Source organism: Bombina bombina, chromosome 1, assembly GCF_027579735.1.
Source record: "Bombina bombina isolate aBomBom1 chromosome 1, aBomBom1.pri, whole genome shotgun sequence".
NCBI classification, from domain to species: domain Eukaryota; kingdom Metazoa; phylum Chordata; class Amphibia; order Anura; family Bombinatoridae; genus Bombina; species Bombina bombina.
This window is the reverse complement of record NC_069499.1, coordinates 1,179,536,024-1,179,561,924: the sequence shown is the minus strand read 5'-3', so window position 1 is coordinate 1,179,561,924 and position 25,901 is coordinate 1,179,536,024. Positions and strand designations below refer to the sequence as shown.

The 25,901-nt window shown below is 39.5% G+C and overlaps 1 protein-coding gene across 4 annotated transcripts in view; it reads right to left on the bottom strand.

The window, feature by feature from the left end:
- Positions 1-25,901, bottom strand: part of TANC2 (tetratricopeptide repeat, ankyrin repeat and coiled-coil containing 2) — a 785,323-nt gene that overhangs the window by 386,816 nt on the left and 372,606 nt on the right. For all 4 annotated transcript variants that reach the window (XM_053699768.1, XM_053699765.1, XM_053699775.1 and 1 more), the window contains one exon: positions 13,363-13,434. In XM_053699768.1, the coding sequence (XP_053555743.1) occupies positions 13,363-13,434 (72 nt within the window). The remainder of the gene's footprint in view (positions 1-13,362; positions 13,435-25,901) is intronic.

The following is a 25,901-nucleotide window of genomic DNA, read 5'->3' as shown; positions in this document are numbered from 1 at the left end:
CAGACTTACATGATATAGTGCCAGACTTATTTTCTTCTATTTATATAAAGCAAGCAAAATGGCACTTACCTGCACCTCTGGCTGTCCGGCAGGAGGACAGCTCACCCGGTATCCAGCCTACTCTGGCTGTCTATGTTAGGGCAGCAACCTGTTAGGACAATGCAGTGAGGCCCACCCCACAAGTTCCTAACTGCTTTAAAGCCACCACAGCCCTGCTAAAGAGACTAACATTGAGTACAGCTAAACACAGATTGTCAGGAAAGAACAGAGCAAGCCTGCTCTGGCTTTAAAATAATAAAATCTTGATTGTAGAGAAATCATCAACAGACACCTAACTTCACCTCCTCCTTGCACTGAAGGCAAAGATAATTACTGGGGATTGTGGGAAGGGGGGGATACTTAAAGGGACACAATACGCTAAATCACTTAAAACTGATGCAGTATAACTGTAAAAATCTGACAGGAACATATAACCTGAGCATCTCTATGTAAAAAAGGAAGATATTTTACCTCACAATTTCCTCAGCTAATCATGGTAAGTTCTGTGTAAAAAGTTATACTTCAGCTGCTGCCCAGCTGCAGGTAAAAATAAAAATAAATGAAGAAATGAACAGCAGCCAATCAGCATCAACAGTGCTGAGGTCATGAACTGTTTTACTGTGATCTCATGAGATTTCACTTAAAGGGACAGTATACACTCATTTTCATATAACTGCATGTAATAGACACTACTATAAAGAATAAGATGCACAGATACTGATATAAAAATAAAGTATAAAACTGTTTAAAAACTTACTTAGAAGCTCTCAGTTTAGCTCTGTTGAAAAGGTAGCTGGAAAGCCCATTGCAAGTGGGAAATAAGAAGTTGGAGTAGGTAGCTGACGGTATTCTCATAAAATTTTGGGGCTTGGTTAGGAAAATCAGAGCAATGTTATTTAAAAATAAGCAAAACTATATAACTATATAAATAGATCATCTACAAAACATTTATGCAAAGAAAAAATGAGTGTATAATGTCCCTTTAACTCTCATGAGATTTCATAGTAAACGCCCTTAAACTGAATAGGGAAATAAGATGAGAGTGCACAAAGCTCGCCCCTTTGCCTGCCCCGGGACAGACATACTGATTTGCTGCATAGAAGTCCTTTATAATGGGATGTGGCTACTGAGCAATTTTTGAGGTAAAATATCTTTCTTTTTTACATAGAGATTTTAAGGTAATATTTTCTAGTCAGCTTTTTATAGCTATGCTGCATCACTTTCAATGTTTCAACATTTGGTTATAATGGTCCTTTAACAGCTTTGCTGTAGCTGCTCTTTGCCTCCTCCTGCTGGCCAGGAGTGATATTCCCAACAGTAATTGAGGACTCCTTGGACTCACCATATCTTAGGAAAGTTGCTTAAAATTGCATGCTCTATCTGAATCACAAAAGAAAAAAATTGGGTGCAGTGTCCCTTTAAGTGTTCTGCACTTACATTTCTAACATAACAGGAACTGAAAACCTCAGACTTTCATGGAATTACAAGAAGGGGGACAAAATAAATAATGAAAGTATATTTTAGTTTTTATATATATATATATATATATATATATATATATATATATATATATATATATATATATATATATATATATATATATATATATATATATATATATATATATATATATACATACACACACATACATACATACACTATTTATCATTTTATATAACCATCTCAAAGAGCTTAAAGGGCAACTAAACCCAAAATCTTTCTTTCATGATTCAGATAGAGAATAGAAATTTAAACAACTTTACAATTTACTTCCATTATTTATTTTGCTTATTTTTTTTAAATAGCCTTAGTTGAAGAAAAAGCAATGCACATGGTGAGCCAATCACACGATGCTTCTATGTGCAGCAACCAATCAGCAGCTAGTGAGCATATCTAGATATGCTTTTCATCAAAGAATATCAAGAGAGTAAAACAAATTAGATAATATAAGTAAATTAGAAAGATGTTTAAAGTTGCATTCTCTTTCTAAATCATGAAAGAAAAAACGTGGCTGGCATGTCCCTTTAATGTACATTTAAGGAAAACATAGCATAGAAAAAGGTAAGCTTCTATCAGCAACAATAGGGCAATATGGATAATGTCGGCATCACAATAATCTGTTATACTGTAGGCTACTTAGACTATGATACCTGAGATGCATATACACCGCTAGGTAACCTATTAATGCCGTTCTGTACCTATTGCTGAAAATATGTAACCCTGGGCCGCGGACAGGTAAATGTCAAACAAAATAGTAACACATCCACAAAGCTGCAATCGGCAGCTTGTCACAGCATGATTAACAAATTACATCACTGTTTTCCGAGTGATTCTGTGATCTTGCTCAGTCCCTCAATCCTTTATACTTTCATAAGCTTTCTTATGTAGATTACCCATCTATAGTAGAAGGCAAGATAATTAATATTGATCAAATATGCATCAACAATGGCATGTCAGCTGTGGCACGGGAGTTGAGCAAAGCTGATAAACCCTTTAAGTGAGTACAGCGTCACATGGTTGTTATCTGCATAATGTATTTAGTGCAGACAATGAAAATGTGTCATCAAGAGGAGGGGGAGGGAGCGGAGGCACTTTTACAACTGCTCCCAGCCCCCTCCCCTGCTCATGAGCCAGAGGAAAGGAAAGAGATTACCCTGTGAGTGAATATGGCAGACACAGTGTTAAAGGAATAGTCTACTTGAAAAGATAGATAACGCCTTCACTAGTCCTTCCCCAGCTTTGCAAAACTAACATTGTTATATTAATATAACTTATAACTTCTAAAACTCTAAACCTCTGCCTGATTCTAAGCCCCCGAAGGCCACCTCTTATCTTGGTACATTTTATTAGCATTACACAGCAAGACAGTGCTAGTTAATGTGTGCCATTAAGATAACACTGTGCTCACTCCTGTAGAGATATGCATGAGACAGCCCTGATTGGCTAAAATGCAAGTTTGTAAAAATCACTGAGAAAGGGGGCAGTCTGCAAAGGCTTAAATTCAAGGTAAAGAGTATGTTACTATAACAGTGTTGTTTATGCAAAGCTGGGGAATGGGTAATAAAGGAATTATCTATCTTTTTTGTAATGATGATGGTCCACAGTCCTCCATAACATGTGGGATATATTTCCCACCACTAGGGGGAGGTCAAGAACCCACACAACAGCTTAAAAGCCCTCCTACCTCTCTCTTAGGTTAATGTATAGCCAAGTAGAGAATAGGAATCATATAGGTAGGTAAGATAAAGCAGGGTCTGTAGAGGTGTCACTTATAGGGACAGTAAAGTCAAAACTAAACTTTCATGATTTAGATAGGGCATGCAATTTTAAACAACTTTCCAATTTACTTTTATCATCAAATTTGCTTTGTTCCCTTGGTGGTATTTTTGAAAAGCTAAACCTAGCTAGGCTCAAACTGATTTCTAAACAGTTGAAAACCGCCTCCTAGCTCAGAGCATTTTGAAAGCTTTTCACAGTTAGACTGTGCTAGTTCACATGTGTCAAATAGATAAAATTGTGCTCACTCCCGTGAAGTTATTTAGGAGTCTTCACTGATTGACTACACTGCATCTCTGTCAAAGGCACTTAGATAAGGAGGCTGTCTGCAAAGGCTTAGATACAAGGTAATCACAGAGGTAAAAAGTATATTAATATAACTGTGTTGGTTATGCAAAAACAGGGAATGGGTAATAAAGGGATTATCTATATTTTTAAATAAGAAAAATTTTGGTGTAGACTGTCCCTTTAAACTGTTGCACAAAAATATAAACAGGTGGTGCCTGAGGACCATCATCAGTTCAAAAGAAAATAATTTATCAGGTAAAAAGCATACATTTAGTTTTCTTTTGTAAATTGATGATTGTCCTCCATAACGAGAGAGAGAGAGAGAGAGAGAGAGAGAGAGAGAGAACCAACAAATAAGTAGAATAAGTAGAATGCCTGCTCCTAGCAGTTGTCAAGTTCTACTGGTAGAGAAAAATATCTTAGGTGTTATCAATAAATAGGAAAGCTAGTCCTAAAAGGAGAAAAAAGAATACCAGGAAATACCAGCCACAATAGACATATATAGAACAGGGAAAAGGGAAATAAACAAAAGTCCTAGACGGTGAAATGGAATCATGTGTGTTTATTTAACAAATAATCCCTAACTATAAAAAATTATAAGCATGTGCTTACTCAAATAAATAAACTAAAATGACAAAAAAATAATTAAACATGGAGCCAGTACTCACAAATATTTATAAGTGGAAAGCCCTGTGTAAACACAGAGCAACAGCTGGTAGCGTCATTAAAAAAGGAATGAGAGAAAGAAGAAGATAGCAGGAATGTGAAACCAACTGTAACTGTGAGTAACCAGCCAGGGGGACCCTTTCATTCAGGTACAAATCCCCAAATGCAGAAGTCTAAAATACAAACTTATTCTGAAATCCAAAATTTGTAATTAATATTTAAAAAATATTATCAAAAATTACTATTTTTTTTCCTACCAGTAAGTTGCAATCTTCTCTGCCTGTATATTTGGTTTGGTTTTTGTGTTCTATAATGCAAATAATACTCTCTCTCTAAATATAAATATCTCTAAAACAAATATTAAAGGGACAGTAAAGTAAACTTAAATGGACTGGATAGAACATCAACTTTCCACTCTACTTCTATAATCAATTTTGATTAGTTCTCTTAGTATTCTCTGTTGACTAATAATTGTAGGTGAGCACATGTCTTTAGCCACCTGGCAGCAGTGGTTGCAGCAATGTTGATAGAATACAAAAACTTCTGCCCTAGAATGCTACAGACACTCTATCACCTAGATTAGGAGTTTTGCGTTAGAGGATGTGTGGTGCTAACGAGCCGTTATCCCTCACCGCTCATTTACCTACAGCGCTGGTATTACGAGTTTTCAGAAACCCATCGTTAAAAGACAAGAAGTGAGTGTTGAGCAAAATTTTGCTCATTACCGCCCTCCAATACCAGCGCTGCTTAAATCAGCGGTGAGCTGAAAGAAAGTCTAACACCTGCAAAAAAGCAGCGTAAAACTCCCTAACGCAGCCCCATTGATTCCAATGGGGAAATAAAATTTATGTCTATACCTAACACCCTAACATGAACCCCTTCTCTAAACACCCCTAATCTTACACTTATTAACCCTAATCTGCCGCCCCGACACCTGCATTATATTATTAACCCCTAATCTGCTGCTCCGGACACCGCCACGCCACCTACATTATACTTATGAACCCTTAATCTGCTGCCCCCAACATCGCTGACTTCTACATTATATTTATTAACCCCTAATCTGCCACCCCCAATGTCGCTGCCACCTAGCTACACTTTCTAACCCCTAATCTGCCGCCCCCAACATTGCCGCCACTATAATAAACATATTAACCCCTAAACTGCCGCACTCCCGCCTTGCAAACATTAGTTAAGTATTATTAACCCCTAATCTGCCGGCCCTTACATCGACGCCACCTACCTACATTTATTAACCCCTAAACTGCCACCCCCAATGTCGCCACCACTATATTAAAGTTATTAACCCCTAAACCTAACACCCCCTAACTTAAATATAATTTAAATAAATCTAAATATATATTCCTATCATTAACTAAATTATTCCTATTTAAAACTAAATACTTACCTGTAAAATAAACCCTAAGCTAGCTACAATATAACTAATAGTTACATTGTAGCCAGCTTAGGATTTATTTTTATTTTACAGGCAAGTTTGTATTTATTTTAACTAGGTAGAATAGTTATTAACTATTTAATAACTACCTAGCTAAAATAAAAACAAATTTACCTGTAAAATAAAACCTAACCTAAGTCACACTAACACCTAACACTACACTACAATTAAAAAAATTCCCTACATTAAATACAAAAGGGCCTTTTGTGGGGCATTGCCCCAAAGTAATCAGCTATTTTACCTGTAAAAGAAAACACAATCAACCCCCCCCCCCCAACAGTAAAACCCACCACCCACACAACCAACCCCCCAAATAAAATACTATCTAAAAAAACTAAGCTCCTCATTGCCTTGAAAAGGGAATTTGGATGGGCATTTAGCTCTTTTGCCGCCCAAACCCTAATCTAAAAAATAAAACCCACCCAATACACCCTTAAAAAAACCTAACACTAACCCCCTGAAGATAGACTTGCCGGGAGACTTCTTCATCCAAGCCGGACGAAGTGGTCCTCCAGACGGGCAGAAGTCTTCATCCAAGCTGGGCAGAAGTGGTCCTCCAGAGAGGCAGAAGTGGTCCTCCAGACGAGCAGAAGTCTTCATCCAGACGGCATTTTCTATCGTCATCCATCTGGCGCGGAGCCGGACCATCTTCAAGACATCCGACGCAAAGCACCCTCTTCATCCGACAACTAAAACAGAATGAAGGTACCTTTAAGTGAAGTCATCCAAGATGGCGTCCCTTAGATTCCGATTGGCTGATAGAATTTTGAAGTTGAATCCTATTGACTGATCCAATCAGCCAATAGGATTGAGCTCGCATTCTATTGGCTGATTGGAACAGCCAATAGAATGCAAGCTCAATCCTATTGGCTGATTGGATCAGCCAATAGGATTGAACTTCAATCCTATTGGCTGATTGCATCAGCCAATAGGATTTTTTCTAACTTAATTCCGATTGGCTGATAGCATTCTATCAGCCAATAGGAATCTAAGGGACGCCATCTTGGATGACGTCACTTAAAGGTACCTTCATTCTGTTTTAGTCGTCGGATGAAGAGGATGCTCCGCGTCGTATGTCTTGAAGATGGACCCGCTCGGCGCCGGATAGATGAACATAGAAGATGCCATCTGGATGAAGACTTCTGCCCGTCTGGAGGACCACTTCTGCCCAGCTTGGATGAAGACTTCTGCCCGTCTGGAGGACCACTTCGTCCGGCTTGGATGAAGAAGTCTCCCGGCAAGTCTATCTTCAGGGGGTTAGTGTTAGGTTTTTTTAAGGGTGTATTGGGTGGGTTTTATTTTTTAGATTAGGGTTTGGGCAGCAAAATAGCCAACTGCCCTTTTAATGGCAATGCCCATCCAAATGCCCTTTTCAGGGCAATGGGGAGCTTAGGTTTTTTTTAGATAGTATTTTATTCGGGGGGTTGGTTGTGTGGGTGGTGAGTTTTACTGTTGGGGGGGTTGTTTGTATTTTTTTATAGGTAAAAGAGCGGATTACTTTTGGGCAATGCCCCGCAAAAGGGCCTGCCCTGCCTTGAAATAAGCCTTTAAAAACAAAAGCTTCAATCAGGATGGCAAAGAAATGGCACAGGCTTCCTAACCTTTTCTGGAACCAGAAAAACAGCAGATAGACTAAAAGTCTTCTGAAATCCTAGTAACCTCGATATAGAATTATAAAGCTCTTACCACATCCAAAGGATGCAAAGAACTCTCAAATAATTCTTTAGGATTAGGACACAAATAAGGAACAACAATTTCTCTACTAATGTTGTTGTGAATTTGAACCTTAGGAAAAAAAGAAGTCCACAAAACAACTTATCTTGATGAAAATATTAGATATGGAGACACACAAGAGAGAGCTTATAAATCAGAAACTCTTTTAGCAGAAGAGATAGTAAAAAGAAACAACACTTTCCAAGAAAGTAGATAATCTTCACCCCTAATAAGATTCCAAAAAGGAGAAATTAATAAATGAACAGGCTTGATACCAACCAAAGCCTAAACAAAACAGTGAATATCGGGAAGTTTAAACAGGCTCTCTAGAAAATAAAACAGAAAGCACAGAGATTTGTCCCTTCAAAAAATTTGCAGACAAACTTATCCAAACCATTCTGAAAAACTAAAATCCTAGGAATTCTAAAAGAATGCCAAGAGAATTTATGAGAAGAACACTATAAAAAATATAGGTTTTCCAAACGTGATAATACATGTTCCTTGAAACAATAAGCATGCAAAATAGTGAAAAAAACTGAGTCAGAGAAACCTCTATGACTAAACACTAATCAATTTCCATACCCCCAAATTAGTATTTTGAGATCCCGATGGAAAAATAGCCCCTAAAACAAGAGGGCTGGCCAAAGAGAAAGCGGCCAAGGATGGCAACTGGACATCCGAACAAGATCCACATACCTTACCTGTGTTGCCATGCTGATGCTATCAGAAACACATGACACTGTGCTCTTGGAAATCACCTTTGGAAGAAAAGAAAAAAAAAAAAGGTGGAAAGATGTAGCCAGGTTGCAAAACCAAGACACTGCTAACGCATCCACCATCTCCACCTGAGGATCCCTGGACCAGAAAAGGTACCTGGGAAATTGAGAAAACACATCTGTATAGACACACCACTCTCCCGGATGTAAAGACTGATGGCTGAGATAATCCACCTCCCAAATGTCTAAAATCATAGAAAATAGACATGAGATGAATTCCATCTAAGAACGTATTTAAGATACTTCTTAATTGCTAAGGAACTACGAGTCCCTATTGTTGATCGACATATGTCACAGTTGTGATATTGTCTGTCTGAAAGCAAAAAATGAAAAAGTTCTCTCCTAAAAGAGCTCAAGCCTGAAAGAGCTCTGAAAAAGTAGCACAGAGTTCTAAAATATTGATTGGAAACTTTGCCTCTTGACCCTCAGACAGCTCCCCAACCTGTAAAACTTGCATCCATTAAGAATACAGTCCAGGAAGGATGAACAAAAAGAGGCCCCCTGAATAAAATGATGATAGACTAATCACCAAAACAGAGAGAAGAGTATTAGGATTTAAAATATCAACTGTGATATCTAAAAACAATCCCTGTATCATTTATTCAGAATTCCAAGCAAAAAGAAATCTCAGATGAAAAACGAGCAGGAATCATGCCCGATGCTGCAGTTATGAGACCTAAAACTTCCATGCACATAGCCACTGAAAGAAATATTCTAGATTGTAAGTTAGACAGGCTAACGCCACTTACAATTGACTTTTGTCCGATAAAGACATGAACACAGAATCCATCTAGAAACCCAAAAAGTGACCCTTGTCTGAGGAATCACGAAACTCTTAGGTAAATTAAATCCTCTAACCATGTCTTGAAGAAACAAAACTTAGTTGATTCATGAGGGATTCTACAAAAAGAAAAGTCCATCTATTTGAATACTGCTCTTTCATATGTATGTATTGGGTACTTGTAAAGTGCGTCTAATCACCCGTAAGGGACTCAAGACGCTGCTCATTTAATCAACCTCGCTGGGAATCAAACCTGCAACCCTCAGGTTGCCACAGAGCTCAGCCACAGTGCATTAGCATGTGAGCTATCTGTCCGGCTTTAATAAAAGAAAAGTTTAAGCTAATACCAAGATACCATCTAAATAAGGAAGTACCACAATACCCTACTGTCAGAAGAAGTGATCTCGCATTCTATAGAATGATCCAATCAGCCAATAGAATGCAAGCTCAATTCTATTGGCTGATTGGATCAGCCAATAGGATTTTTCCTACCTTAATTCCGATTGGCTGATAGAATCCTATCAGCCAATCGGAATTCAAGGGACGCCATCTTGGATGACGTAATTTAAAGGAACCGTCATTCGTTGTGTAGTCGTCGGTCTGGATGGATGCTCCGCGTCGGCTGGCTTTAAGATGGACCCGCTCCGCTCCGGATGGATGAAGATAGAAGATGCTGTCTGGATGAAGACTTCTGCACATCTGGAGGTCCTCTTCTGCCCGGATCGGATGAAGAATTCTGCCCCTCTGGAGGGCCACTTGTGCCCGGCTGGGTGAAGAAGTCTCACGGTAGGGTGATCTTCAAGGGGGTAGTGTTAGGTTTTATTAAGGGGGAATTGGGTGGGTTTTAGAGTATGGTTGGGTGTGTGGGTGGTGGGTTTTAATGTTGGGGGGTATTGTATTTTTTTTTACAGGTAATAGAGCTGATTACTTTGGGGCTATTTGTAAATTAGTATAGGGTAGGGATTTTTATTATTTTGGGGGGCTTTTTTATTTTATTAGGGGGTTTAGATTAGGTGTAATTAGTTTAAAATTCTTGTAATTATTTTATTTTTTTCTGTAATTTAGTAGGTTTTTTTTTCGTACTTTAGTTTATTTAATTTAATTGTAATTAATTGTAGGTAATTTAGTTAATTTATTTAATGATAGGGTTATGTGTAATTGTAATTTAGGTTAGGATTTATTTTACAGGTAAATTTGTATTTATTTTAACTAGGTAGTTATTAAATAGTTAATAACCATTTAATAACTATTCTACCTAGTTACAATAAATACAAAGTTGCCTGTAAATTAAAAATAAACCTTAAGATAGCTACAAATGTAACTATTAGTTATATTGTAGCTATCTTAGGGTTTATTTTATAGGTAAGTTTAGGGAATTAATTTAAGTATAGTGTAGTGTTAGGTGTAATTGTAACTTAGGTTAGGTTTTATTTCACAGGTACTTTTGTATTTATTTTAACTAGGTAGTTTATTAAATAGTTAATAACTATTTAGTAACTATTCTACCTAGTTAAAATAAATACAAACTTGCCTGTAAAATAAAAATAAACCCTAAATGATACAATTTAACTATTAGTTATATTGTAGCTAGCTTAGGGTTTATTTTATAGGTAAGTATTTAGCTTTAAATACGAATAATTTAGTTAATTATAGTAATTTTATTTATATTTATTTAAATTATATTTAAGTTAGGGGGTGTTAGGGTTAGACTTAGGTTTAGGGGTTAATAAATTTAGAATAGTGGCGGCGACGTTGGGGGCGGCAGATTAGGGGTTAAGAAGTGTAAGTAGATTGCAACGACATTGGGGAAGGCAGATTAGGGGTTAATAAAAATAATGTAGGTGTTGGCGATGTTGGGGGCAGCAGATTAGGGGTTCATAAGTATAATGTAGGTGGTGGCGGTGTCCGGAGCGGCAGATTAGGGGTTAATAATATAATGTAGGTGTCGGCGATGTCAGGGGTGGCAGATTAGGGGTTAATAAGTGTAAGATTAGGGGTGTTTAGACTCGGGGTTCATGTTAGGGTGTTAGGTGTAGACATAAAATGTATTTCCCCATAGGAATCAATGGGGCTGCGTTAAGGAGCTTTACGCTGCTTTTTTGCAGGTGTTAGACTTTTTTCAGCCGGCTCTCCCCGATGATTCCTATGGGGAAATCGTGCACGAGCACGTTACACCAGCTCACCGCTAACATAAGCAGCGCTGGTATTAGAGTGCGGTAAGGAGCAAAATTTTGCTCAACGCTCACTTCTTGTCTGGGTTGTAAAAACCCGTAATACCATCGCTGTCTGTAAGTGAGCGGTGAGCATAAACTGCTTGTTAGCACTGCACAGCCTCTAACACCAAACTCTTAATCTAGGTGATTGCTAGCATAAAACATGATAAATAAATGCCACATAATTGAGCTGAAGAAATAACAACAGCTTAAAAAAAAATGAAAAGAACACACTTAGCTTTCTAGAATTGTAAATGTAACTGAAAAAGAAAAATAACATTAGGCAAAACATTCAATTTCCACAATGTAACAGTTTCAGTAGAGAAAAACAAAAGTAGACATAATAGCTTTCAAAGTTCATGAAAACAGCGAGCAATAGAGGGAGAGGGGTAAAATAACTGAAATTTGGCGCCAAGAATGAAGCATTACGCCAAAACAACTAGCGTCAACAAAGACGCAGGAAATGATGAAATTTGCGCCATAAAAGGCGCAACTTCGTGCCAAATATTACGCAATAAAAAACAGCATTTTGCGCCCTCGAGAGCCTAGGTTTTTGCCCGCAAAAAAAGAAAGTCAAATTAGAAAACGACAGAACCCCAGGTAAGAAAAAGTTTAAATAAGCTTCCCAAACATGATTCCTATACTTAAACTGTTTAGACTGCAAAGGGAAATACACAAAGACCTGACTCATGGCAAATATAAGTAAAATACATATATTTAAAACTTTATATTAATACATAAAGCACCAAACCATAGCTGAGAGTGTCTTAAATAATGATACATACTTACCGAAAGACACCCATCAACATGTAGCAGATAGCAAAACCAGTACTGAAAACTATCAGCAGATGTAATGGTTTATAAGAGTATATTGTCGATCTGAAAAGGGAGGTAGGAGATGAATCCCTACGACCGATAACAGAGAACCCTTGAAAAGATTTCCCGCGAGGAAAACCATAAAATCAATAGGCGATACTATCTTCAGATCCCTCTGACAAACAATGTACTCTGAGAGGAATTGGGCTTCAGAATGCTTAGAAGCGCTTATAGAAGAAATCATAAAAAAACAAACAAGCACAAACTTACTTCACCACCTTCAGAGGAGGCAAAGTTTGTAAAACTGAATCGTGGGTGTGGTGAGGGGTGTATTTATAGGCATTTTGAGGTTTGGGAAACTTTGCCCCTCCTCGTAGGATTGTATATCCCATACGTCACTAGCCTATGGACTCTTGCCAATTACATGAAATAAAGATGGCTTCCAGTGTTGTGTACATCACAGCAGAGAATCTATGTGTGGAGTATATCGACAACCAAACAGGAAGAGTCTAAACTCCTTCAATGAGAGTGATTCTGTCACTGCCCCATACTCCAATCCCCTGTCTGTCTCTCAGTAGTAGTTCTCTGAGTGGAAAATGGGCCTTAAATCGGTCTTCTCAACAAAGAATCTAAAGCACCTCAATTCTCTAGCATCCTTCTGTGAGGTAAAGAAAACACTAGACTACCAGAGAGGTGGGAGAGATTAAGCTTCCTTAGAGCTTTAGAAATATTTGCCTCCCCCTAGTGGTAAGGAGTTAAATTTCAGGAGTAATGGCTTGTGGACTCACCACCTTAGGAAGAAAAAAAAAATTCTAACAACCAATATGCTTACTGCATGCCTAGATCTGCTCTAGTCATGCAGTATTTTTTCAAAGTACAACTACCTTAAGTAGAATCCTTTTACTAATACTCCTCAAGGCACATTAACAGGCCAGATTTTTCAGAATTACCTTCGGTGAGAGCAGGTTAATAATCATGGCTACTGATCAGCTGATTATTTTCAGATATTCTGAAACTCTGGCCTGTTAGTGTGGAATTGAGACACAGTTCATAGTGTATACAGCATTATTTTGTTCAGTTTATTTTATTCTCCTTGTATAAACAAAATTAGCAGACATTACAAGTCTGAAAGAAAGTTTCAGTTGATTACCAAATATTTTATAAACCCTACTAGCTACACCAGTGAGAAGCACAAAAGGGACATTTCGCCAGGAACTGTAAATATAATTATCTTTATTGTCCCAAAAGTAAAAGAAGGCAAAGATAAAACTAACTCTAAAAACTTAGGCATGTACAAAAAGAACTGCAAACTCAATTCAGAGACATGATTTGCCCTACCTTGTGCTGCACGGCCGTGGCGGGAGTCTACGCTGTGCTGCCTCCTGTCTTGTTGCTCCTCACTCCCTCCATCTGGCAAAGAAAAACAATATTTATCAGCAACCCTGCACACAATAATTTAGGGAATTGTACATTACAGTTTGTTTTACAAACTAAAACTTTTAAAAAAGTTTGTCTGAGCAGGGAATGGTTCTCCCATAACCAAGACATAAGGGGCTGATTAAATTGTAAGTGATTGGAGAAACTCAGTCATAGTATTTGTGCTCATTCACCTACACCTTTTAGTCCCAGGGAGAATATAGAAACAATGTTAACAATATGAACATTTCATCAATGAACCATTACTGATCTGGGGTGTTTATCATGTTCGTTATCAAATTACAATGACCATAAACAACTACATGATGACAGATTCATTGATTAGGTCTACATTTATAACTTGATGCTACTTTTATTGTTAAGATTTATTCAAACAGTTGGTTAGAAAAACACTTTTTACTCGCTGAATGGTACATTGGCATTGCATTATTAAACTAAAGTTCACTTTGTGTTGTAGTGTGAGTGCAAAAAACGCCCCAAGAATTCAGGAAAGGTTTGTTATGCTTTACGAGCAACAGAGTAATATCAGGGGCAGATCATTGTAGGGTCCACTTATACAAGCACAAACCATTGGTTTCACCCTGGACTTGAGTTGGCAGTAATTTCTGAAGAAGGCTATATAATAATATGCATGCACACAGCATTGCAAGGCTGTAATACAATGCTCTCTTAGTGTATATTGGTTAGACTCACAAATAAAAACATAATTTATGCTTACCTGATAAATTCCTTTCTCCTGTAGTGTAGTCAGTCCACGGGTCATCATTACTTATGGGATATTAACTCCTCCCCAACAGGAAGTGCAAGAGGATCACCCAAGCAGAGCTGCTATATAGCTCCTCCCCTCTACGTCACACCCAGTCATTCGACCAGGAACCAAACGAGAAAGGAGAAACTATAGGGTGCAGTGGTGACTGGAGTATAATTAAAAAATTTAGACCTGCCTTAAAAAACAGGGCGGGCCGTGGACTGACTACACTACAGGAGAAAGGAATTTATCAGGTAAGCATAAATTATGTTTTCTCCTGTTAAGTGTAGTCAGTCCACGGGTCAGCTTTGGTATTGTTATCCCATAAGTAATGATAAGTACACGGATGACGGGAGGGACAGGCAGGACCTTTACACGGAAGGAACCACTGCCTGAAGAACCTTTCTCCCAAAAACAGCCTCCGAAGAAGCAAAAGTGTCAAATTTGTAAAATTTGGAAAAAGTATGAAGAGAAGACCAAGTTGCAGCCTTGCAAATCTGTTCAACAGAGGCCTCGTTCTTAAAGGCCCACGTGGAAGCCACAGCTCTAGTAGAATGAGCTGTAATCCTTTCAGGAGGTTGCTGTCCAGCAGTCTCATAGGCTAAACGTATTATGCTACGAAGCCAAAAGGATAGAGAGGTAGCAGATGCTTTTTGACCTCTCCTCTGTCCAGAATAAACGACAACAGGGAAGAAGTTTGTCGAAAATCTTTCGTTGCCTGTAAATAAAATTTCAGGGCACGGACTACATCTAGATTGTGCAGAAGTCGTTCCTTCTTTGAAGAAGGGTTAGGACACAATGATGGAACAACAATCTCTTGATTGATATTCTTGTTAGTGACTACCTTAGGTAAGAACCCAGGTTTAGTACGCAGAACTACCTTATCTGAATGAAAAATCAGATACGGAGAATCACAATGTAAGGCTCATAATTCAGAGACTCTACGAGCCGAGGAAATAGCCATTAAAAACAGAACTTTCCAAGATAACAGCTTGATATCAATGGAGTGAAGGGGTTCAAACGGAACACCCTGTAAAACGTTAAGAACTAAGTTTAAGCTCCACGGCGGAGCAACAGATTTAAACACAGGCTTAATCCTGGCCAAAGCCTGACAAAAAGCCTGAACGTCTGGAACTTCTGACAGACGCTTGTGAAAAAGGATGGACAGAGCTGAGATCTGTCCCTTTAACGAACTAGCAGATAAACCCTTTTCTAAACCTTCTTGTAGAAAAGACAATATCCTAGGAATCCTAACCTTACTCCATGAGTAACCCTTGGATTCACACCAGTGTAAGTATTTACGCCATATCTTATGGTAAATTTTCCTGGTAACAGGTTTCCTAGCCTGTATTAAGGTATCAATTACTGGCTCTGAAAATCCACGCTTTGATAAAATTAAGCGTTCAATTTCCATGCAGTCAGCTTCAGAGAAATTAGGTTTTGATGTTTGAAAGGACCCTGAATTAGAAGGTCCTGTCTCAGAGGCAGAGACCAAGGTGGACAAGATGACATGTCCACTAGATCTGCATACCAGGTCCTGCGTGGCAACGCAGGCGCTATTAGAATCACTGATGCTTTCTCCTGTTTGATCCTTGCAATCAAACGAGGAAGCATCGGGAAGGGTGGAAACACATAAGCCATCCTGAAGGTCCAAGGTGCTGTCAAGGCATCTATCAGGACCGCTCCCGGGTCCCTGGACCTGGACCCGTAACGAGGAAGCTTGGCGTTCCGGCGAGACGCCATGAGATCCATATCTGGTTTGCCCCAACGTCGAAGTATTTGGGCAAAGACCTCCGGATGAAGTTCCCACTCCCCCGGATGAAAAGTCTGGCGACTTAGGAAATCCGCCTCCCAGTTGTCCACTCCTGGGATGTGGATCGCTGACAGGTTGCAAGAGTGAGACTCTGCCCAGCGAATTATCTTTGATACTTCCATCATCGCTAGGGAACTTCTTGTCCCTCCCTGATGGTTGATGTAAGCCACAGTCGTGATGTTGTCCGACTGAAACCTGATAAACCTCAGAGTTGCTAACTGAGGCCAAGCCAGTAGGGCATTGAGAACTGCTCTCAATTCCAGAATGTTTATCGGAAGGAGACTCTCCTCTTGAGTCCATGATCCCTGAGCCTTCAGGGAATTCCAGACAGCGCCCCAACCTAGAAGGCTGGCGTCTGTAGTTACAATTGTCCAGTCTGGCCTGCTGAAGGGCATCCCCCTGGACAGATGTGGCCGAGAAAGCCACCATAGAAGAGAATCTCTGGTCTCCTGATCCAGATTCAGCGTAGGGGACAAATCTGAGTAATCCCCATTCCACTGACTTAGCATGCACAATTGCAGCGGTCTGAGGTGCAGGCGTGCAAAAGGAACTATGTCCATTGCCGCTACCATTAAGCCGATTACCTCCATGCATTGAGCCACTGACGGGTGTTGAATGGAATGAAGGGCACGGCAAGCATTTAGAAGCTTTGTTAACCTGTCCTCTGTCAGGTAAATTTTCATTTCTACAGAATCTATAAGAGTCCCCAAGAAGGGAACTCTTGCGAGTGGTAAGAGAGAACTCTTCTCCTCGTTTACTTTCCACCCATGTGATCTCAGAAATGCCAGTACTAACTCTGTATGAGACTTGGCAGTTTGAAAGCTTGACGCTTGTATCAGAATGTCGTCTAGGTACGGAGCTACCGAAATTCCTTGCGGTCTTAGTACCGCCAGAAGAGAGCCCAGAACCTTTGTAAAGATTCTTGGAGCCGTAGCCAACCCGAAGGGAAGAGCTACAAACTGGTAATGTTTGTCTAGGAAGGCAAACCTTAGATACCGGTAATGTTCTCTGAATCGGTATGTGAAGGTAAGCATCCTTTAAATCCACTGTGGTCATGTACTGACCTCTTTGGATCATGGGTAAGATTGTCCGAATAGTTTCCATCTTGAATGATGGAACTCTTAGGAATTTGTTTAGGATCTTTAAATCCAATATTGGTCTGAAGGTTCCCTCTTTTTTGGGAACCACAAACAGGTTTGAGTAAAACCCTTGTCCGTGTTCCGACCGCGGAACTGGATGGATCACTCCCATTAGTAAAAGGTCTTGTACACAGCGTAGAAACGCCTTTTTCTTTATCTGGTTTGTTGACAACCTTGAAAGGTGAAATCTCCCTTGTGGAGGAGAAGCTTTGAAGTCCAGAAGATATCCCTGAGATATGATCTCCATCGCCCAGGGATCCTGGACATCTCTTGCCCAAGCCTGGGCGAAGAGAGAGAGTCTGCCCCCCACTAGATCCGTTACCGGATCGGGGGCCCTCACTTCATGCTGTCTTAGGGGCAGCAGCAGGCTTTCTGGCCTGCTTGCCCTTGTTCCAGGCCTGGTTAGGTTTCCAGCCTTATCTGTAGCGAGCAACAGCTCCTTCCTGTTTTGGAGCAGAGGAAGTTGAAGCTGCTCCTGCCTTGAAATTACGAAAGGCACAAAAATTAGACTGTCTAGCCCTGGGTTTGGCTCTGTCTTGAGGCAGGGCATGGCCTTTACCTCCCGTAATATCAGCGATAATTTCTTTCAAACCGGGCCCGAATAAAGTCTGCCCCTTGAAAGGTATGTTAAGTAGTTTCGATTTAGAAGTTACATCAGCTGACCAGGATTTTAGCCACAGCGCTCTGCGTGCCTGAATGGCGAATCCGGAATTCTTAGCCGTAAGTTTAGTTAAATGTATTACGGCATCAGAAATAAATGAATTAGCTAGCTTAAGGGTTTTAAGCTTAAGTGAAATCTCATCTAATGTCGCTGAGTCAAGGGTGTCTTCCAGAGACTCAAACCAAAATGCTGCCGCAGCCGTGACAGGCGCAATGCATGCAAGGGGTTGTAATATAAAACCGTGTTGAACAAACATCTTCTTAAGGTAACCCTCTAACTTTTTATCCATTGGATCTGAAAAAAGCACAGCTATCCTCCACCGGGATAGTGGTACGCTTAGCTAAAGTAGAAACTGCTCCCTCCACCTTAGGGACCGTTTGCCATAAGTCCCGTGTGGTGGCGTCTATTGGAAACATTTTTCTGAATATAGGAGGGGGTGAGAAAGGCACACCGGGTCTGTCCCACTCCTTAGTAATAATTTCAGTAAGTCTCTTAGGTATAGGAAAAACGTCAGTACTCGTCGGTACCGCAAAATATTTATCCAACCTACACATTTTCTCTGGGATTGCAACTGTGTTACAATCATTCAGAGCCGCTAACACCTCCCCTAGCAACACACGGAGGTTTTCCAGCTTAAACTTAAAATTTGAAATGTCTGAATCCAATTTGTTTGGATCAGATCAGTCACCCGCAGAATGAAGCTCTCCGTCCTCATGCTCTGCATATTGTGACGCAGTATCAGACATGGCCCTAGCATTATCAGTATACTCTGTTCTCGTCCCAGAGTGATCTCGTTTACCTCTAAGTTCTGGCAATTTAGACAAAACTTCAGTCATAACATTAGCCATGTCTTGTAAAGTGATTTGTAATGGCCGCCCTGATGTACTTGGCGTTACAATATCACGCACCTCCTGAGCGGGAGATGCAGGTACTGACACGTGAGGCAAGTTAGTCGGCATAACTTCCCTCTCGTTGTCTGGTGAATGTTGCTTAACATGTACAGATTGACTTTTATTTAAAGTAGCATCAATGCAATTAGTACATAAATTTCTATTGGGCTCCACCTCGGCTTTTGAACATATTGCACAAAGAGTTTCCTCTGTGTCAGACATGTTTAAACAAACTAGCAATTAGACTAGCAAGCTTGGAAATACTTTTCAACTAAATTTACAAGCAATATGTAAAAACGTTACTGTGCCTTTAAGAAGCACACAAAAACTGTCACAGTTGAATAACAATGAACCGGATTAGTTATATAAACCAAATTTAGCAAAGAATTGCACACATTATCAATGAATGATTAACCCTTAATATCAGAAAAAAAACGTATAACAATTTGACAATATAAGCGTTTTTATCACAGTCAAGCACAGTCTCACAGGTCTGCTGTGAGTGATTACCTCCCTCAAAACTAGTTTTGAAGACCCCTGAGCTCTGTGGAGACGTCCTGGATCATGCAGGGAGAAAAAGACAGACTGTGACTGAATTTCTGATGCGTAGTAAAAGCGCCAAAATAGGCCCCTCCCACTCACACTACAACAGTGAGGGAAGCTCAGTAAACTGTTTTAATTTAAAACAACGACAGCCATGTGGAAAATAAAGCCCAAAACAATTTTCACCAAGTACCTCAGATCATTAAACGATTTAACATGCCAGTAAACGTTTAAAATCTAATATATGAAATGTCATTAAAAAGCCTGCTGCTAGTCGCTCCCACTGCAAGTTAGGCTAAAAGTTATATGCATACAGTATTTTCCCAGTGAAGTGCCATTCCCCAGAAATACTTAAGTGTTAACATATATACATGTCAGCCTGATACCAGTTGCTACTACTGCATTTAAGGCTGTACTTACATTATATCGGTATTAGCAGTATTTTCAAAGTCAATTCCATTCCTTAGAAAATAATATACTGCAAAATACCTCTTTGCAGGTGAACCTGCCCGCTGTCCCCTGATCTGAAGTTACCTTACTCCTCAGAATGGCCGAGAACAGCAAACGGATCTTAGTTACGTCCGCTAAGATCATATACAAAAAACTCAGGTAGATTCTTCTTCAAATTCTGCCTGAGAAGGAAACAACACACTCCGGTGTCGTTTAAAATAACAAACTTTTGATTGAAGATATAAAAAACTAAGTTTAATCACCACAGTCCTCTCACACATCCTATCTATTAGTTGGGTGCAAGAGAATGACTGGGTGTGACGTAGAGGGGAGGAGCTATATAGCAGCTCTGCTTGGGTGATCCTCTTGCACTTCCTGTTGGGGAGGAGTTAATATCCCATAAGTAATGATGACCCGTGGACTGACTACACTTAACAGGAGAAATATAACCTTTAAAGAGAGGTGTGCAAGACTTCCCTGGTTTTTAGAAATAGATATAGTGTTGGGCCGATTTGCTTTTTTAAATATAAAAAATCAATAACACATATCTCTGGACAATGACACTAGAGGCATGCTGGGAGCAGTGTTCATTTGAGTTTTCTCATGGAGCAATCTTTAGGCAAAACAATAGTAGTAATAATAATAATAAAGTGTTAACTGTGACAGGGTATCAATCCTCCACAGATCAGACAAGCAGATTTGGTGCCCAGCAAGGCGAAGCTTAAAGAGATATAAACCTCAAATTTAAAATGCACGCAATATATGTTGCTGGTCAGTATGGCTTTAAAATGTATCCATTAATAAAGTATTCCAATGGAAAATTTAAAATTGCAATGGCAACAGTTTATTACAGTAGTCAGGCTACAAAATGATGGAATCTAATATCAGGAAAATTAATAGATCCCGGGTGAACATGTCTGGAATACACAGAGTCAAATACCATAATATATAGCTGTGTATAATGCACCACAGAATTGTTTAGAGCGAATTCTAATATAGCAAGCAGTCAGTAAATGAGAATTCAAACAGGAACAGTGTGTTAATTTAGATGCGGACAGCACATACACAAAGCTCCCGAGGAAGCCTGGTTCACCCCAACCCTACGCAAAAGCAGCCCTTTTCCCCTTGGCAAGAAAAAGGCAGATGTTGCAGGCAGAGGAGAATATCGACTGATTACCAGCCTGGGCCAGAGGTACAGTATGATCGCACAGTATCAAATGCATGACGCAGACTTCTTAGAGTCTCAGGACACTTGTCCATATTTATATGCAGGAAGCAGCAGCAAGGATGTAAAACAGAGGATGGAGGAGAGAGAGAGAGAGAGAGAGAGAGGAACAAATAGTGGAGAGAAAAAAAATTAAAGAGAGCTGACGGAGTTGAGGAGTATAGAGTAGAAAGATTTTGAAATGGGTAGAGAAAAAAGATGTTGCAGAGGAGGAGATGTTAAATGCAGGGACTGGAAGAACAGAGATAATTAATAGACTTAAAAAAAAAGATAATAGAACGGAAGAGAGATGGGGCGGGAAGAGAAAATGCAGAACAAGGCAAGCAGATTACTGTTAATATGGTAGATAATGGAAATCCAGGCTATGTGAGAGAGATGGTGAGGGGAGTAAGAGATTAGGAGGAGAGGGGGTGAAATGAAGATAGAAGCACAGGGGCAAGATGGTTGGAAACAGGTAAAGATAAGTTGGTGAAGAGGAGGTAGGAAGAGATAAAGAGAAAGTATAAGAATCAGTTGGAAACAATGGAGAGAGAGAGAGAGAGAGAGACGACATGTAAGAAGACAGAGAAGCAGATATATAATGTATTGAAGCTTTTAAGCAGAGATGTAAAACTTCTAAAAAATATTTTATATATAAATATACCAAAACAAAAAAAAACTAGGAAGGAAATTTTGAAATGAGCTATACAAAATATGCATGAGAGAGGGGAAGTGTGTGAGAGAGAGAGAGAGAGAGAGAGAGAGAGAGACTTTTCACTGTGGGCACAGTCCCTCTTTTTATGCTGCTTACCAGGATGCAATAATATTTATTTCAAGTCGCTTTTTTGCTGTTATGGTCATTGTTTTGAACTACAGTAGTCAGATTAAAAGTAATCAAGCTCCCGCTATAGAAGGAGCTTTTTCTTGAGAACTAGCTATGCTATAACTTGTGGTTATGCTATGCACTATTTAACCCTTTGATGCTTGGGTAGTAGTTAGCATCAGCAACTCTCTCATCAGCATAGGTTATAACACTAGATCTGACTTCTTATTTGATTTAACAGTATAGACTTATCACCCTGGGTTTAAGCTATTTTTAATTTGTGTGTGTGCGTGCGCAAGTGTACCCATTTATGACTGTTTTTTTATTACACTTCCAATAAAGTTATTTTTGATTTGTATGTTTGGTTTGGAATGTTTTCCATCTCTATATCTTTGTATCAATTGTTTAACTAGAGTAAGGCTCTTGTTTCTGTCGTGCAACATTTGTTGCATTTTTGTAAATACTGTTACAATAAGCCTAATATTCTTGTGTTCAGACTAGGCGCTAGCGACACACTGATTATCAGACATTATCTGATTGGTTCTGCCTTCTGTCCATCACGGACACACGGACCAATCAGATAATGCAAAAATGGCAGAGGGCAGATATGTTCCAGAGCCTATGTTCCAGAGTTCTAATCAGAGCCTCGGAAGCCGCAACCACCTCTGGGAACCTAACCATGGGTCTCATCCCCCCACTACGTGCTTTTACCCGCATTCTGTCCAAGAACCTGCAAAAGCAAAGTAGTGGGGGATGGGACCCATGTCCAAGTTATGTGAATATTGCATACACATTCATGTGAATGAGGGGCATTTGTACTTACCTGTCAGCACCAGCACTTGCCGTGCTCACCTCGGTTCCAGGAGAATATATCCAGTAGACGGAGCCAAGGATCTGTCAATTGCAGACACTCTAAGCCAGGACATTGACAGATAAATCCACATTTTGCCTGGGGGCACAGCATCAGCATACAAGGAGCAGCACTCTTTAGACCAGGGGAGGGGTGGATAAATCCACATTTCACCTGGGAGGCCTGTAACATTTTCGTAATGAAAGAAAATGTTCACTGCCTGGCTGAAAACCCCAATCTACCCTCTGTCTTCTTTGTAGATTCTCAAGTAGTTTGGAGAATCCCTTTCTCATTTTGTAGACACTTCAAGAAGGCAACATTTTTGCTGAGGGATTCTGGGAGAGTGGGAGGGTTAAAAGCTCTTGTATGTAGGTGTTTTGACTACTCCTAGTGAAAATCTCACCATCTTGTAAAATAAATAAGCAGCCAATAGAAATATAATAATCTATAATTGGTTCATGTTTCCTAGTTACTGCCTGAATGATGGCAAATTGTTTTAGCCTTCAAACAAGCTCACTTGGTAAGGTGTGGAATTATTATTTCCTTATAACATTATTGTATTCATAAACAACCAACCATTTTGATGTTAAAAATAGTTTATATAGCACAGTTTTTACAGATATTCCGTTTGCAAGTAAAATGACTTACTTTACCGCCGCTGTCGTTTGAAAATGTCCGTCTGGGTCTGCCCCTTTTTCGTCATCCGTGACATCATGATCAACTTCTGATACCTGTAATTTTCTAACGTACTCATAACCGGCATTAGCACATGTGCAATTCGCCTATTCTACTATTGGGGAACTTTTTCAGACCAAAACAAGCAGGCTCTACTCGAATGGAAGTCTAGTACACAATACTTTTAACATGAGTAAGCATGATTTACGTGAGGATTTGTGCAGGTATGTGGATAAAGACTTGGTGTCTAATGCATATGGACTCTGATCAGATGACAAGCAAATGTGTTTACCAGAGTCCATATGAATTAGACACCAAGTCTTTATCCACATACTTGCACAAATCCTCACTTAAATCACGCTTAATCATGTTAAAAGTATTGTGTACTAGGCTTCCATTCGAGTAGAACTGTGGACAAACAACGAGTCTGAGTACAAGAGGATTAAAAAGCATCTGCATTAACAAACACCATTCTGCCTTACAAATATACTTCATTAGTTTGCCCATATACAAACAAGACTGCAGCCTTAAAATCATAGCATAACAATCCTACTTATGTGTTTTATATGTGTGACAGGCGAAGGCGGTAGCAGGGAGATGAGGAGAAAAAGCACTCCTAACCCAGTACCAACACAACCACGACAAGTGCAAGTCACTCCCATGTTGGTTTCCTGCTGCAATTCTAATGACAAGTATCCCTCTAGTTATGTGGGTCTGTTTTTTTTCTTTTATCACTGTATTCCAGCTGGCAACTTAGAAAAAAAAAAAAAAAAAGCCTGCTTGTTCCGGTCTGAAAAAGTTCACCAATAGTAGAATAGGCGCATTGTGCATGCGCTAATGCTGGTTACGAGTAAGTTAGAAAATTACAGGTATCAGAAGAAGATCATGATGTCACAGATGATGGAAAAGGGGCGGAGCCAGGCGGACATTTTCAAACGACAGTGGCGGCAAAGTAAGGGATTTTACTTGCAAACGGAATATCTGTAAAAACTGTGCTATATTTGTAAAAAAAACGATCTATAGCAACTTTATAGATATAAGTTAAAACTATTTTTGGGTTGACTGTCCCTTTAAGTATACTGGAGCCCTTTGCAGTTAAGGAGACGGAAATACGTATTTATGCAATATTCATATTTAATAAAGGTTTTAAATATGTATTTACTTTATTATAATAATAATAATAATAATAATAATAATAATAATAATAATAATGTGTATAATTACTGCAAAGGGGTTAAATATATCTTCTTCTGCTCCTGTGTCACTCCAACAGAGGTATGCAAACAAGAAGCAGTCACCGTCCATATCCGAGCAGGATAGGGGAGTTACACTACTGCAACTTTGATTATGTGCTTAACACTATTGAAGGAGTCAAAAACAGTAACAGAAGGACAGTTGTACAAAAATACAATGATCTCAAATTAAAATACTCTAAAAGTGTTAGTTATATTCAAGCAATAGTGAATAATAGAAGGCTATGTGTTTAGCCCCCTAAAAAGGGGTTAAATAATCTTAGTCAGCTCCAGAGCTACAATGCATTACTGAGATATAGCTGAACACATCTAATGAGCTAATGACAAGAGGCATATGTATGTAACCACCAATCAGCAGTTAGCTATCAGTAGGGCATTGCTGCCCCTGAGCCTATCTAGGTATGCTTTTCAACAAAGTATACCAAGAGAAAGAAGTACATTTGATAATAGATGAAAACTAAAAAGTATTTTAAAATGGCATGCTCTATCTGAATTATGAAAGTTTCATGTCCCTTTAAGTCAAGCGCTGAAGAATGCTGGGAAAATGTTAATGTGTTTAACCCTTTGAGTGCTAAGCAGTTTCCCACTTGGGTGCTAAGCCGATTTGAGTGTTCTTTAATTTTTAATTTTTTAAAATATTTTTTTTTTTAACTTTTTTTTTCCCAGATCCCCAAGACTAATACCATTGGAAAAGTTACGCGATTACCTTTTCAACGGTAGGTCTTGGGGGTCTGTAGATACAGCCTTCTAAGCAGCATGCCCCCTTTCCCTATACTTTGTATTTTGTTAATAAAGTTGCAGGGTAATGTCACCACGCAAAATGTGAAGCCCGGCGATGCCTGTCACTATACAGGCCCGATCGCCGGGGTAGGAGTGGGTGGGGACCCCCAGATTTCCCTCAAGGTGGGAGAGTGCTAGCGACTGCTCAGAGCCATCCTTAGCACTCAAGGGGTCAATAGATTGCATCTGGTGCTCTGTATGCATTATATAGGATAGTTTGCTGTCTCCTTACTCTTTATAGTCAGGATTTATTAGGTACATAGAATTATTCTAGACCCAAGCAAGCAGAGACCCTTTTTAATAGCCTTCTGCATCTTTGATATAAAGACCTTGTATGAGACAAAGCAGGACAAGCAGAGCGGTGCCAGTACATAGTGAATAACTGCTACTAAGTTAAATAGTCATCTAAGGACCCTGACAACCTCTCATGGCAGCAATGATCCTGTGAGAATCAGAGATCTGCTGAACCGCTCAAGCTAATCTCAGAACCCAGGGCACATAAGCCAAGCAACCAGTGTGAGAAGCAGGGCTCTCTCTTACCCATATCGCGCTTGCTTCCAGAGATGCGGAAAAGCTTAAGCTTTATGTAAGTTAATGCATCTTTCCCATTA